The sequence below is a fragment of the Salvia splendens genome, chromosome 16 (assembly GCF_004379255.2).
Source record: "Salvia splendens isolate huo1 chromosome 16, SspV2, whole genome shotgun sequence".
NCBI lineage: Eukaryota > Viridiplantae > Streptophyta > Magnoliopsida > Lamiales > Lamiaceae > Salvia > Salvia splendens.
In genome coordinates, this window is record NC_056047.1 from 4,219,011 (window position 1) to 4,234,692 (window position 15,682).

Consider the following 15,682-nt stretch of genomic DNA (forward strand, 5'->3'; position numbering starts at 1 on the left):
CCTTTCCTTTTGTTTTCCTTTTTAGAATTGGTTCCTTTACGCATTCACATGCATCATTCTCACCTTTCTTTTGTGAATCGTTAGTAACATGCATGCATCTGTCAACATTGTCTCTTGCCTTTTTTATCATAAAATTTCGGCAACTCCTTTTTCTTACTAGTTTTGATCATTCGTTCCATCAAACGTCGAGCACGTGATCGTGCTCGTGTGCCTTTCCCATAGTTTACGTCGCCATCTCCCGACTTTTTTCACTCACACAATCGATACGAGACAAGTTTCCTTACACTGAAGTTCGTTCGAGCGTGGAACAAAGTGGTTATATTAATTTTAGCACACTGAAAATACACATCATCACAATATCTACATCTAATCACCATAACAAAATAAATTTTGAAAAAAAAGGAAAGTGAAAAAAAACAAGGGTTAATTAATAAAGCCGTTGCTAGTTTTAATTCATCTTCATATGCGATGATGTTGCAGTTGGAGTAGCCTCGAGTAAGCCCCCTCCGGCCGGCTCACGAGCTCGCCGTGGCTGCCCTGCTCGACGATTCGTCCATCTTGCACCACGCCGATATTGTCCACCCCTCGTATGGTGGACAGCCGATGCGCGACCAGCACGGTCGTGCGCCCTCTCATCAGCCTCTCGAGCGCCTCCTGCAGGACGCACTCCGACTCCGCGTCGAGGGCGCTCGTAGCCTCGTCGAGAAGTAGGATCGAGGGGTCCTTGAGCACGGCACGCGCTATTGCGATCCGCTGCTTCTGCCCACCCGAGAGCTGGACGCCTCGCTCCCCGACCGGGGTCTTGTAGCCCTCGGGCAGCCCGCTGACGAACGTGTGCACGTTTGCGGCGCGCGCTGCTTCGATCACCTCGGCCTCGGTCGCGCCGTCTTTCCCGTAGGCGATGTTGTCGAGAATGCTGGCGGCGAAGAGCGCAGGCTCTTGCTGCACGAGACCGATCTTGAGCCGGAGAGACTTCAGGTTCAATCTCCGAATATCTCTTCCATCGATCATGACTTTACCAGAGAGGGGATCGTAGAACCTCTCGATCAACGCTATCACCGAGCTCTTCCCCGACCCGCTCGCCCCCACGAGCGCCTGGCTCTGCCCGGCCCGAATCCTAAGGCTCAAGTCCTTGAACACCATCACGTCGGGACGGGAAGGGTAGGAAAAGTCGACATGACGGAGCTCAATGTCACCGCGAACCGAATCAACCGGCTCCGCCTCTGGATCATCCGGATCAATCCTAGTGGACCGGTCTAAAACCGAGAAGACCGAACCGACGGCTTCTCCACCCCGGATGATTTCCGGTGCGAGGCTCACAGTCTCCGCAACCGAATTAGCTGTGATGACCAAGACCACAAACACCTTGATGACCTTCGAAAAGGTCGATACGCCCTTGCTAACGAGGTGTGCACCGTACCAAAGAATCAGAGCTTCGGATCCATAAAGAGCCAGCTGAGAGAGACCGAACAGGAAACCCGAAGACATGCTACGCGTGAGGCTCCGACGCTGAGGGAGGCGAAGCTCGTGGCAGAACAGAGAGAGGATCTTTTCTTGCGCATTGAACGCCGCCACGGTTCTAATGTTGCTCACACCTTCCCCCGCGATCATGCTCGTTTTCGCATGCGCCTTCGCGGTATCTCCGGCAAACCCTTTGAGAGAGAGTTGCTGCCACATTCATGACCAAGAAACAGTCAGATACACTATCACATTAACACAAGAAAACAACAACAGGCATCTGAAAAATAAAAAAAAAAAAAGAAAAAGGAAAAAGAAAGTAAATTGAAACATAAAATAGATTTAATTGGAAAGTGAAAAAGATGTGATCACGAGATAAGAATCTGTGGTCTGGCAAGAAATAGTTAATGGGAGTGGAAGAAGAGGCAATATTCAAATCAAAGACTGGCATTACAGCAACAAGAATGGGACCCAGAGACATAAAAACTGAGGCTCACTGCTCTCTATAATGGCAGAAACAAGGTTAAAAAGCTTCAGTTTTGCTACAGTAAAAGGTTAATAGTTAAAGAATTGACTGAGAAACCAATATTCAACAATGTGTGCTGCACATATGACTCGGATAAGAAACCTGCACACTTCTCAGTCTTTGGGGCTGATGCAATAATACAATCCTCTTTCTCACTGTTATGTGTGTTTTTTGTTTGTTATGTGTATAGTTCAAAGTTCAAACTGTGCGAGTTTCAAGGAGTCATGGAGCAGGTTTGAAGGAAGGAAGCACCATTCCCACGTTTGTATTCACTTCCTTGTCTTCTTGTGTTGGAATTGGGATTCCAAGATTCAATTTTTATGAGAATTTGTAATTACCATCCTGTCCTCCCTCTAGGGTCTTATTAACTTTCAAATACCATCAAAGAAGCAATTTTTATGAAAGTTGTTACCTGAGCAAAGTTTGCTAGGACTAGGAGAGGGAAGGTGCCGAGGATCAGAAGCGAGACCCTCCATTCCACGATGAAGGCGACGATGAACGAAGTGAGAAGCGACGTCATGTTCTGCAGCACCACCGATATCCTCTCTGCAATGGCAGACTTCACGTCCGCTGCATCGGTGGCTAGGCGGGCTGCGAGGAGGCTCGAGTTGTTCTCCTCCTCGTCAAACCATGCCACTTCGTTCCTCAGAATCGCTGAAAATGATCGCAAACATAATGTCACAGGCTAATTTTCTATGATAAAAAATGTACAAAATGAATAAATGTAGTAATATAGTATGTACCTGCAAGCATCATCCTCCTTACTCTTGTGGTGAGGTTCTCTCCCATGATGCTGAAGAAGTAGTGCTGAATGAGATACGCGACGACAGCGTAGAGACCGGCTCCGATGTAGATGAAGACGTACTCCTTTGTCTTACGTTCCATGGCAGTGGGGTTGCGGTAGTAGAACACCTCGATCATGTTACTCATCACGATAGCAAAAGTTGGGCCAATGAATCCAGAAAGAACCGATCCTATGGCTCCCATGATTGAATACGGCCACTCGGGAGCATTGAGCGTGAGCAGCCTGCAGAAGTAACCTGCCGGTGCGGGGTTCTTCCTTTCAGTTTCAGCATTTGACACCATCTCAATACGGCCATCAGCGCCCGTGCTGTAGGAATAGCTCAAGTTTCTTAAGCTACCGGACCGGAGGCTAAGAGACTTTGTCGACAATGAGTGACTCAGGCGAGTTGAGCGTGTGCGACGGGTTGAAGGGTTTGATAAATCTCTGTTACCCACCATTTCTTGGAATCTGATCAATGATGCATAGGCACCTGCTTTGGAGATCAGTTCTTCATGAGTTCCAGTTTCAACAACCTGCCCTTGCTGAATAACTGCGATGGAATCAACGTTTCTTATTGTTGATAGACGGTGCGCCACAACTACTGTAGTCCTCCCGATCATCAGACGATCCAGGGCCTCCTGAACGATGCTCTCGGAGCTTGCATCCAGTGCGCTAGTGGCTTCATCGAGAAGAAGAATCTTCGGGTCCTTCAGCATTGCCCTTGCAATCGCTATTCTCTGCTTCTGTCCACCGGAGAGCTGCACGCCACGCTCTCCGACCTGAAATCAGATTGAACTTGCCAACTTAAACCGAACTCAGCTTATCCGTTGCATGACTACATCAAAAACGAAACGAACCTGAGTGCTGTATCCGTTGGGAAACAAGGTGATGAAGCTGTGGGCATTAGCAGCGGACGCAGCAGCCTCAACTTCTGCCATGGTTGCGTCGGGCTTCCCATAGACAATGTTTTCGAGTATCGTGGTTGCAAAGAGAGCCGGTTCTTGGTTCACCAAACCAATCTGATTGCGCAGCCATCTCAGCTGCAGTGTCTTGATGTCAACATTGTCCAGCAAAATCTCACCTGTTCAGTTGCACAAATGTTAAAGGAAAATAATCAAATGGTATTTCGATACTCGCCCTAAAACTGTAAAAGAGCTTATCAACTTACCCTGATTAGGATCGTAAAATCTCTCTATCAACGAGACCACGGTGCTTTTCCCCGAACCACTACCACCAACTACAGCCACCGTCTTTCCAGCAGGAAAGAAAATGGAGAAGTCTCTGAAGATGATCACATCAGGTCTAGATGGATAACTAAATGTCACATTCTTGAACTCAATGTTTCCTCTGATATCACTCAAGCAGTTGACATTAGACGTGTCGTCAACTATGGTCGGTTTTTGCTTGATTATCTCCATCAACTTGTATCCAGCAGCTTTCCCTTTGCTGAACGCTCCGAGATTTGAAAATGACTGGCCCAAGCTCCTGCACGAATCAAACTATTAGAACCCTTACCTAAGAAAATATTGAGCAAGTTTTAGCAATTTATCTTACATGCCACCAACGATGGCAGAAAAGATCGCCGTGAACGCCTTGCCACCATCCGTCTGTCCATTTCTGATGAAAACACCGGCATACCAGAAAACAAGAGCCCATGACATGCATGCTATGCCGTAGGTGCATCCTAATCCAAGCCCTTTAGCCATCCCGGCTTTGTACCCCAGTTTTAACGTGTTGTGGATCAAGTCCGAATATGCACCGAGGGCTTTCGTCTCACCAACATAGGAGTAAACCGTCCTAACTTGTGCAATGGACTACAGTTACACAAAGAGTAATTTAAATAGTCAAATATCTGCAATGATGCAATCAAGCCACCACCATTGGCATCTTAAAACTAACAAAGTAACGAATGATTTATCATCATTTCAACTATAGTAGTGCATGACAAAAGGCTCAATAAGGCTCTAGGTGAAGCTTCCTTCTAAATTAACATTTCCACTGAAGAAACATGGTTGTGCAGTGCAAAAGCATTACAGAAAGTAGCAAATTGAAAGTAATGTGATCATTTAGCCCCAAACTCACCTGCTCAGCAATTATATTAGCATTTGCATATGATTCCCGGCTCTTGGAGGTGAGCCCCGTGAGAGTGTATGCGTACAAACCACCGGCAAAGGCAATGCCCGGAATCACAGCCACACTGAGTAGAGCCAGCTTCCACGCCGATACAAAACCAACCACCAGCCCGGCCAAGAACGTCGAAAGATAATGAATGAAGTTGCCAACCTAGAACCCCCAAGCACACAAAGAACACATTCAATTAAACTTCACCAAAATTACTACAGTAAGATATATAAAATCAAGTTACTTCTTTTAACATAAGCTCAACCTCACAGCATTAAATGCTAGTATAAGCTAGTAGTTCGATCTAGATAGATGATTCTTACCGTTAGAAATACAGTAAATGCATAACAAGAAAGGAATAATGCATACATCAAGTTTTCTACCTTCTCACTAATGGCATCTTGAACAAGTAGAGTATCAGTTGAAACAGTGAAAACTATATCACCGGTTCTAGCATCGGTGTCGAAGAATCCGACATCCTGCCTCAGCACAGCCTCCAAATACTTCTTCCTCAATGTGCCAGCTTGCCTCTCACCGGTGTACATCCAACATGCGATTTCTGTACATTTCAGACAAGTAAGAATGAGCAAGAATGATACCAAAATTGATGAGTATGATCCAAAGGGCAGAAAGGTTACAAATGGGATCTCATTAAATTCTCGAGTATCAGCATGGATGGAGATATGTGGTGAGATGAAATAAAAGGGGGAAATTTTCAAGATTTGGACAGGTGATGAAGATCAAGACAAAGAGACGGTCCACGGACCACGTGCCACTGATCCGAATTGAACTGGCTAACACAGTACCGAATAATTAAAAAAATGAATTAAAAACACCACCCCACATTAATTTGCACACGAAAAACAACATTTTTAAAAAAACAATTGCAAAAATCAAGAAGCGGAAATTGCTATGAAATCTGAGAGATCACAAATTCAAACCTGCGTAGGAGGAGAAGCAGACCACCAGTCCAAGATACACGAAATACAGAGCATACTGCATCAAACAAAACATGGCCTTCAGATCTGGTCAATGAGTAGTATAATCAAACCATTAGTTAATAGTAGTAGTATAAAGTATGAACCTTTGAAACTTCATGAGTCATCTTGTGCAAATCCATCTGATTCTTGCCGAAGCCATTGACCATCTCGCCGAAGATGAGGAAGAAAACGGGCATGGAGGAGCCGTGCACGACGGCGCCGAGGCTGCCGGCGATCATAAGCGCGACGTCGTACTTGTCTGCGAACGAGAACAGCTGGTAGAACGGCAGGCTCTGCTCCTTCTTCTTCTCCGACTCCGGCATTGCCTTCCCGTCGCCCCCCTCCGCCATTTTTTTCAAAGATAAAAATCGAGTCTTTAGCAATTGGGGCGAGTAAAGGTGCTAGCTTTCCGCCGCCGGCGACGAACCCAGCTCGATTAAGGGCGGTGCATGGCGATGCTTCTGCTGGGTCTTTCCCTTTTCAGCATATCAAGAAAGGAATATACGAATCTTGAAAGAAAATGGAATAATGGGATTGGATTGGATTGGATTGTTGTAGTAAATTCGGCAAAGCTGTGGAGGGAGAGAGGGAAATGGAGTTGGGTTTACCGGAGAGAGAGAAGCAGCTAGTAAGTGTGGAAGGAGAGAGTGAGTGTGGGAAGAGAGAGAGTGGGTGTACTTGTAGAGGTGAAGGGGGTGATCAGATTTAACTAAGGTTAAAGGGAATCTGGGAAACACATTGATATATGTGAGACTCCATCTCCCTTTTTACTTCAATTTTTGCAGTGGCTCAAGGTGTTTTTAATTTTTTGGAATTATTTTTATGGGGAAAATTTTTGATTAGTGGGTTTTAGCATGAGTAATTATTTTCTTTCATATCGCTCATGATTCGTTGGAAAGCCGAAAGCAATAAGTGGGGATGATGATTTGGATTTTGGAACGGTCTAGTTGGATAGAGTCATAGAATTATGTTTTTAATACGGATGGACTGCAAATTTAGTACTCCTGGTGAATATAGGAGGTATAATAATTACGATAATTTGTAAAAATAAATTGCATTAGAGATTTATTAAAACAAGTGTCATTTACTGAACATGAGTAGTATTGAGTAGTATATTTACATTTCAAAGCATCAGTGCAGCCACTAATACTAGAAAAGTATGACCAACAAAATTTATACTCTGATAGTCCTGCATTTAATTATTACTATAACTAATGTAGTATATATATGTAACTAATTTTGGAATGAAATTTTCGTTAAAAAGAGTTGATATGAAAATGTCGACATCAATAGGGATTTCAAATATACTAGTTTGTTATAGTGTCTCCATATTTACTAATACATATACATACGTCCAATAATTAAGCACTAACTATGGTCTCGTTAAAATCTAATGGGCAAAATTAAGTACTGACATGTTGATTTTAGTAAAAATGGCCATAGTAGGATTGTCAAGTAGTAGTACTAAAGTTTTTTTAATAATAGTAAAGCTCGAAACAATAACAATTAACAAGTTCCAGAATTTAAAATATTATACTTTCAACAGATCTAGTAAATTCAATACAAATATCAAGTAAACACATATTGGAATATAAATTTATACTATAAAGTACTTTTATTAAATTTAGAATACAGTGTTTGTAACAAGCATATAATATGAAAATAAAAGGAGGTGCTATAATTCAAGCATATAATTTGGAATGGACACACATACACACACAATCCGATCGTAATTTATTGTGTCTAAAAGGAAATATTTTTGTTTTCGCATATAAAATTCGAGCAAAATAATCAAAGTAGAGTGATAATAGGACCAAGATGTTGATAATTTATTTGGACTTGAGTTCAATAAAAGCTCATTCATAAAATTTGTTATAGCTAAAGAATCGAGTTTGTAATTGGATTTTGAACGGTAATTAGACCAAATTTAGTTAATGTTCTTAACTTTCGAGGAAACTTAAAGCTATTTCCTACACAAAAATGGTTACGGTTAGAGATTATGACACTTAAAATCTTTGTTAATAATAAAAAATACTCTAACCGTCTCTGTCTCTCGTTATTTGTCCCATTTTTTTTATTGTTGCTGGTAAATGAGATAAATGATGGAAGACGAATTGAGTAAAATGTGAATTTAAGATATCCAACCGATGAATGTCTTCTCTATAAATACATAGATCTAGAGATAGGTAGGTAGATAGGTAGAGATAAATAGATAAGTGTTGAGATATGTTATGTGACAATAATATTTGGCTCGACTAAATCGGACTAAACTAAGTTCTGGACAATTAGCTTAAACAAACATGAATGAATGTTTTAATTAGCCACATCCCACATGATATTAACAACAATTAGGATTCAAAAATAAGATTGTCGGTTTTAATTTTCTAGTTTTGTGGCATGCGTTCTAATTGATAATCTTGTCTGAATTATGATTTTGGCGAAATGTAGGAACAATTCTATTTTTGTTATAGAGAACTAATGGAATTCCATTTTAATGAAGGAGATTAGATTTATTCCGGATGGGGGAGTGACGCACAAGGGTTATGCGTCGTTATTATTGAACGACGCACAACCCTTATGCGTCGTTGGTTAACGACGCATAATCGTTATGCGTCGTTTAAAGACGCATAAGCATTATGCGTCTTACCCTAATGACGCATAACCCTTATGCGTCACACTGGTAAGCATTCCCGCCTATCACCTGGGTGACCCGGGTTCGATCCCCGGCAACGACGCATTTTTTTAAGTGATAAGTATTTGATAAAAATGAGTTATTCTAAACATTTGTTTTTGGCAAATAGATATTACTCTTATAAAAGACTTAATTAAAGAAGTTAAGAATAAATGCCCAATCTAATTGGTCCCCCAAAACGAATAGATGTACATTGACAAATTAATTTATACTTCTATTATCTATGACCGCTGTTTATTTTATTTTATATATTAAGTTTATTTTCGAATATCTTAAAAATTACTATTGTTTATGCCGTTAATTGTATAATAATATAAAAATCAAAACTTTATTCACTTATAGATTACGCTTATATAGAATACATGGGCATAATATTATATACTATTAATTACATAATCCAAGTCTTTATGTTATAAGAAAATAAAATAATGCTTATTATAAAATAATTTCCAAAAGTCCTTGCTGCAATAGTAATAATAATAGTAAAAATGCGCCGTTGCCGGGGATCGAACCCGGGTCACCCGGGTGATAGGCGGGTATGCTTACCAGTGTGACACATAAAGGTTATGCGTCATTAGGGTAAGACGCATAATACTTATGCGTCTTTAAACGACGCATAACGATTATGCGTCGTTAACCAACGACGCATAAGGGTTGTGCGTCGTTCAATAATAACGACGCATAACCCTTGTGCGTCACTCCCCCATCCGGAATAAATCTAATCTCCTTCATTAAAATGGAATTCCATTAATTCTCTATAACAAAAGTAGAATTGTCTCGCGAAATGTATGAAGACAAAAACAAAGCACTAACAATTATATTTCACATGAAGCAGTTACTTGTCTATAATGTCTACTAGCTTTTGTAATAAAACCAAGTGTAGCATACAAGCATCACAATTAATCATTTATTCATATACAATTAATAATTTGCCCATCCATGTATAAGTTTGCAATACATTTTCGAGTATGAGAATGTTTTTTTTAAGGAATACACTCGGATTTACTATGCTTGACCTCCTCACTACTCTAGCAGATTAGGGTGAGGGGGGCATGAGAAGTGACGAATCGTTATTTAGAGTATAAATTTAAAGTATTTCAATTTTAAGGTGCAGTTATAATCCAATAGTAAAACATCCGTGCATGTATAATCAAAAGCTTTTGATAAAAAAATGATTCAATGAAAAATACTTTATTTCATATTTTCGTTACTTGTACTTTCAGTTTCATATTTTTGCCTTTGTACTGTGAAATTTAAATTTTGCCTCATGTATCTTTGATTTACTTTACCCATGAACACTAAGGGCCAAAACCCAAAACAACTATAGTATAGAGGGTGAAAAGTAATTTACGAAAAAGTACATCAAGGAGTTCCAAAATAAATAGCAATAAGTGGGATATTTTTTCCAAAGGACAAATGTAAGTAAATATATACTCCATATAGTAGCAAAACGTGCCTTTCCCCCCCCCCCATAATTTGCACTTAAAATACAATATGTTGGAGTAAACCATCCAATAAATACAGAAGAAAAAACATAAACAGCTAGTACAATTAGTATTACTGTATTAGGACTTAGAGCATCCGCAGCGGTGGCGAAAGACGCCACCGCCGTCCGCGCCGTTGGCAAGGCGCAGGACCGCCGCCGCTGCAGCCGCGCCGCTGGCACGGCGCTGCTCGATGTATCGAGCACGTCCGTGCCAGCGGACGCACACGTGGCGCGCTCCCATTCGTCAACGGCATAGCCGTTGTGTTTAAACTTTTTTTTATTTTTATTTTTTAAAAATCGGTATTTAATTATAAATAATGCTAAAAAATAAAAAAAAAATATTTTCCAAATCCCAAAAATATGGCCGTTTTTTTCCCGTTTTTTCTGAATTTTTTTGATTTTTTTTTATTTTTTTTTCCCCAAAATCATCTATAAATACACACATTCATCATCCATTTATCACATCAAATCATCTCTCATTCATCTCTCATTCATAATTCTCATACAAACTATCAACACATTCATCCCCCACTCAAAATCTCAAATGGATTTCACCCATATTATGGCGGAAGCGGAACGCGAAGAACAAGAATACTACGAACAACATCGTGCCGCTTACGAAGCATATGTCGCGGCGAATACCCCTGCTCCTCCTCCTCAACGAACCAGATCAAATCGACGGTACATCCATCGTGACCGGGAGGGAGCCCACGAAAGGCTCGTTGCCGACTACTTTGCCGACCAGCCGCGGTTTCCGGCAGATTACTTCAGGCGCCGTTTTCGCATGTCAAAGCGCTTGTTCATGCGAATTGTCAACACATTGTCCGCACGTGTTGAATACTTTCAAACAGGTGTAGATGCAGCCGGCCGGCAAAGTATCACGGCGTTGCAGAAGTGTACGTGTGCCATCCGACAACTCGCTACTGGGCAAACGGCCGACATGTTCGACGAGTATTTGCATATCGGTGAGTCCACTGGAATCCTATGTTTAAAGAATTTTTGCGAGGGCGTTCGTTCTGCTTTTGGGGATGAATTCCTTCGAGCACCCACCACTGATGATTGCCAACGGTTGCTTCGTCTTCACGAATCAGTCCATGGCTTTCCCGGAATGCTTGGCAGCATTGACTGCATGCATTGGAGGTGGAAGAATTGTCCGACTGCTTGGAGGGGGCAACACTTGAGCGGTCACAAAGGCGGCGGCCCAACGCTTATCCTTGAGGCGGTCGCCGACTACCGCCTATGGATTTGGCATGCATATTTCGGCGTTGCTGGATCCAACAACGACTTGAATGTGCTATATTCGTCACCACTCTTCAATGATGTGATGAATGGTGTAGCACCGGCGATCGACTTCACCATCAACGGAAATATATACCGCATGGGTTACTATCTCGCCGATGGTATCTACCCAAGGTGGTCGACGTTCGTGAAGACGCTCCACAACCCGCACGACCCGAGACGGGTTCTTTTTGCGCAGCGTCAAGAGTCAGCGCGGAAAGATGTCGAAAGAGCCTTCGGGGTCCTTCAAGCTCGATTCAACATTGTGAAGGCCCCGGCTCGGCTGTGGTACGTGAATAATATCGCCGACATCATGTTCACGTGTATTATATTACACAACATGATTATAGCCGACGAAGGGCCGAGGGCGGCTAGCTTCTACGACGAGGACGAAGCCGGAAGCTCAACAGCGAGGTCTCCCCTACGCCGAGGCGAGCATACGACGGTTGGCGAGAGGATCGAGACAAGACACACAATGCGCGATACTCGAATCCACAATCAACTACAAGAAGACCTAATCAACCACATGTGGGCGAAATTCGGCAACGAGTAGTGTCATTTTTAATTTTTAGGATTTTAATTATGTAATTTTTAATTTTTAGGATTTTAATTATGTAATTTTTAATTTTTAGGATTTTAATTATGCAATGTTTAATTTTATTTGTCATTTGTAATATTTATTGTGGGTTTTAAATGAATTTTAATATTATGGAAATGTTTTTGTGTAATTGAATTTTATATTAATTGTGCTCGTCCTTGCGGAAGAGCACAGTTGTGGGTGTTGTGCTCTTGCCAGAGAGCATGCATGAATAGTACCGCCCGGGCCCACAACCGTGCCGCTGGCAAGAGCACGGTTGTGGATGCTCTTAATTAATTTATTAACTACTTTTCTTATTGTGTAAATCATGCTTTACTCTTTTAACAAATGGTTTTTTTTCGCAATGATCTCTAAAGATAAAAATTAAATTAAGATGGTCAGATATTGATCTTGAAGCATCCAGTCGAAAACACAAATATACTACCCTTGAGAGAAATTTTTCAAAGAATAAAATGACAAATCTTCCAATAGTATATATGTTAGCCATACCCTAGTTCATACGTGCATCATGTGAAAAATCGTTACATTAATATTTAGGAATGTTTTTTTCTTCACGAGTATTCCTCAGGCGCCACAACCATTTTATCATCACATCGGATATGTATAAAATATGGAGTACTACTTTCTTTTGTCCAATAATAGTGTACAATAATGAAGAATTGAAGATGATATTAATTTTATTAAAATATTATGTGGATATTTGTTTAGTGAAGAAGATAGTCTATTGATGGATGCGCGAATTTTTGATGTTAGCAAATGCTGGTAGAGAATGAAGATTATGACACAGAGAATTTTACGTGGTTCGATTTACTGAGGTAAATCTACGTCCACGGAGAGAAATGGGGGCAGGTTTGTATTGCTTGATCTGCGAAAATACAGCTTACAACACAGACTTGCTATATGATTGTTTCTCTAGAGAGATTCTAACCTCTTCTATCAGATCTAAGTTCTATTTATATAATGAACTCAGATCATGGCTTGCATCACCACCCTAAGTCGTGGATGTCGTGTAGGTTATGGCCTAAGATCGTGGGTGAAGCGTAGGTCATGGCCTACGATCGTGGCCTGAACTGACATCACGTGGTAGTGGGTGTGTTGGACATCCTGTATGGGTCCACTAACTCCTTGTTCGGTCGAATACCGAGACCGAACTGCTTTGGTTGCCGATCTGAGAGTAGAGCTTGATGCCGACCTGAGAGCAGAGCTTGATTGGTTGGCTTTTACCGAGCTGTAGGCTGAGGCCGAACTCTTTGGTAATGCCGAACTGAACTCTTGGGCTTTGGGCTGGCCGAGCTGTCACTGCTATTGGGCTTGTTTAGTACGTACCCCATCACTACCCCCCCCGAAAAGCGAAGTGATTCACTTCGGCGAAGCGAGTCACTTCGGCATTCTGGAAAAGGGTACGGGGGAGGCTGAAGTCAGGGGACGTGCCCTGCGCGTGACTGCATTAAATGCGGCATTAAATGCGACAGTAAAATCCGGCCGTTGAATCCTGAAAAGGTGGGATATGAAACGGTGCGATGATTTGAAATCTTTTCCAAATCTGATAAATACCGTCTTTCTTCATCATTTGAACACCTTTGCTATTGGCTTCTTCTGCACTCTCTATCTTCTGCGTGAAAAATTTCCTTCCGCTTTCAAAAATTTCTTCAGACTATCTTCACCTTCAAAAAGTAAGAAAAATGTCTTCTTCTTCTTCTTCGGAGTCGGGTAGCGTTAGGAAAGGGGGTAAGGGGTCTTCTAGCCGGAAAGAATCCGGGGAGAAGACCGTAGAGTATTTTCACAGTATCTTGAGTAAGGATACTGTGATATCCCTTTACGAAAAATACTCTTTTCCTGGGGGGAAGGCGGTGGTACCTGACGGTGATCACAGGGCTGACTCCCCGCCGGAGGGTTACGTCACCGTGTACGAGGCCTGCCTAGAATGCGGGCTTCGTTTCCCCCTCCCTTCTGCCTTTATAGATTTACTAGATTTTTTTCAGCTTCCTTTAGGCCAGGTGACTCCGAACTCTTGGAGGCACTTGTCGGCCTTCGCTGCCGAACTCCGTAGGTTAGGAAGGGATTTGTCTTTGAAGGCGATCCTTAAATTCTTTCAATTTAAGAGGAAGGGGTCTTGGTTTTACTTGATCCCTTTACAGCCCTTTAGGGCCTTTTGTAAAACGAAGTGGCCGAAGTGGCAAAATCGCTTCTTCTACTATGATAGGACCGCGGCTCCTAGTTTTCCCTGGAGAGGGCCTGAGTCCGTTATCCGTCACCCTCGGCCTGAACCGTTGGACGAGCTCGATGGCGAGCTCAACAAGATTCCCATAGTTAGGAAACAATACACGGAGTCTGAGCTCGTCAAGGGCGACGTCGTGTTCGACATCTCGTCTTCGGACGAAGAGGCCGAGGGTGAGGATTTCTCTTTATCTTTATGTTCTACTGCTTTAACGAAGAAAACTAACCTTGCTTTCTTGCTTTTTGGCAGTGTTCATGCTGAACAAGGCTACCCGAAAATCTTCGGAGTCCAAGGAGCCGGAGAGAGAGAAGGCTACCAGCTCGGCGCCTGATGCCGAGAAGAATCCGAAGAGGCAAAAGACCTCTTCGGGTCCAAAGAAGCCGGAGTCGACTTCGGCAAGCAAGAAGGGGAAGACCCAGAAGCCCCCAAGGGCGCCAGAGAAAGACGTGGTCTTGGCGCCTCCTTCGGAGCATATCTGTGAGCCATTTTTATGGCCCACGGACTTCGCCGAGGTGAATTGTCTTCTTGATTCCTTGGCTTGGCTTCTGTCTTGTATTTTTGGTGCCCTCTGTTAACTTTTTTCCTTATCCATTTTCAGAGGAATGATATGCTCTCCAAGCTCGTCGCCGTCGAACTCTCCAAAGCGTCCAACGACTATGCCGAGATGCAGAGGAAATTGGCGGCTGCTTGTCACCGGGCCAAGCAGGCTGAGGCAAACTTTGAGAAAGCCAGGGCTGCTAGGATTTCGGCCCAGGATGAAGCTCAGTTTGCCAAAAACCAGCTCGTCATCCAGCGAGAGCAGACGAAACGGAGGGATGCTGCCGCCGTGGTTGCCCAAGGAGAGGGTCTCCGTGCCTACACGGAGAGACTCTTTTTGAGCAGCCAGTTCTCGGCCTTTGTCGGTAGTCTGGTAAGGCTAATTGCCGATAAGGGCGAGCAGGGGCCCGACGTCGTGCTGCCTCTGTACAGCCGAGAGATAGCTGCTCGGCTTCAGAATCTGCCGCTCCTTGAGGAGCTCGCTTCATCCTCGGTCCTGCTTTCTGCAGACCGAGTCCGGAGTTGTCGAGCTGATCGGGACGAGAACCTGGAGGCTATCTTTGCCTCCGTGGGACCCGTTTCACCCGCTTCGACTTACAACGGAGAGGGTGAGGCCGAGCCGCTGGAGCCGGAGGCCGAAGTCGAGCGGGCCGGGCATCCGGAGGAGGAAGCCGATCAGGAGGCGGAGGCGAGGCCGGCAGGAGGCGAGGCCGAGGCTGAGGTAGCCCAAGAGAAAGAAGCTGTACCAGACCGAGGAGCCGGAGACGAAGCTGGCGGAGTATGATTTCGTCTCCCTTCTCTTAGTCTAGTTTCTTCCTTGTAAAATGGCCTTGAAGCCCTAGTGTAAAAAATTTTCCTTGTGAATGAAAAATTCTCTACACTTGTCTTCGTATAGCTTTGCGTACTCGCCTTTACTCCTGTTGTATTTTACTATCTGCTCGGTACAGCTGCCGAACTAATATAGCTGCTTTGTACTCAAGGAGATGGAGATACTTCACTGGAAA

The 15,682-nt window shown here is 43.2% G+C and overlaps 1 protein-coding gene across 1 annotated transcript; it reads right to left on the reverse strand.

Annotated features, from left to right (window-relative positions):
- Positions 1–291: 291 nt before the first annotated feature.
- Positions 292–6,593, reverse strand: LOC121771557 (ABC transporter B family member 19). Its single transcript, XM_042168370.1, has 10 exons — positions 5,974–6,593; positions 5,831–5,885; positions 5,273–5,448; positions 4,851–5,051; positions 4,323–4,582; positions 3,937–4,253; positions 3,626–3,849; positions 2,728–3,547; positions 2,397–2,638; positions 292–1,668 (listed from the first exon to the last, which is right to left on the reverse strand). Exons 1-10 carry the CDS (start codon positions 6,217–6,219, stop codon positions 460–462), a joined length of 3,750 nt encoding a protein of 1,249 aa, XP_042024304.1. The 5' UTR covers positions 6,220–6,593; the 3' UTR covers positions 292–459.
- Between the last annotated feature and the right edge of the window lie 9,089 nt (positions 6,594–15,682).

Coding starts and splice junctions, on each gene's coding strand:
- LOC121771557 (XM_042168370.1), bottom strand. CDS start 6,219: ATGGCGGAGGGGGGCGACGGGAAGGCAATGCCGGAGTCGGAGAAGAAG. Junction 5,052..5,272: donor AAGATGCCATTAGTGAGAAG/GTAGAAAACTTG, acceptor TGGGGGTTCTAG/GTTGGCAACTTCATTCATTA. Junction 1,669..2,396: donor TCCTAGCAAACTTTGCTCAG/GTAACAACTTTC, acceptor TGAATGTGGCAG/CAACTCTCTCTCAAAGGGTT.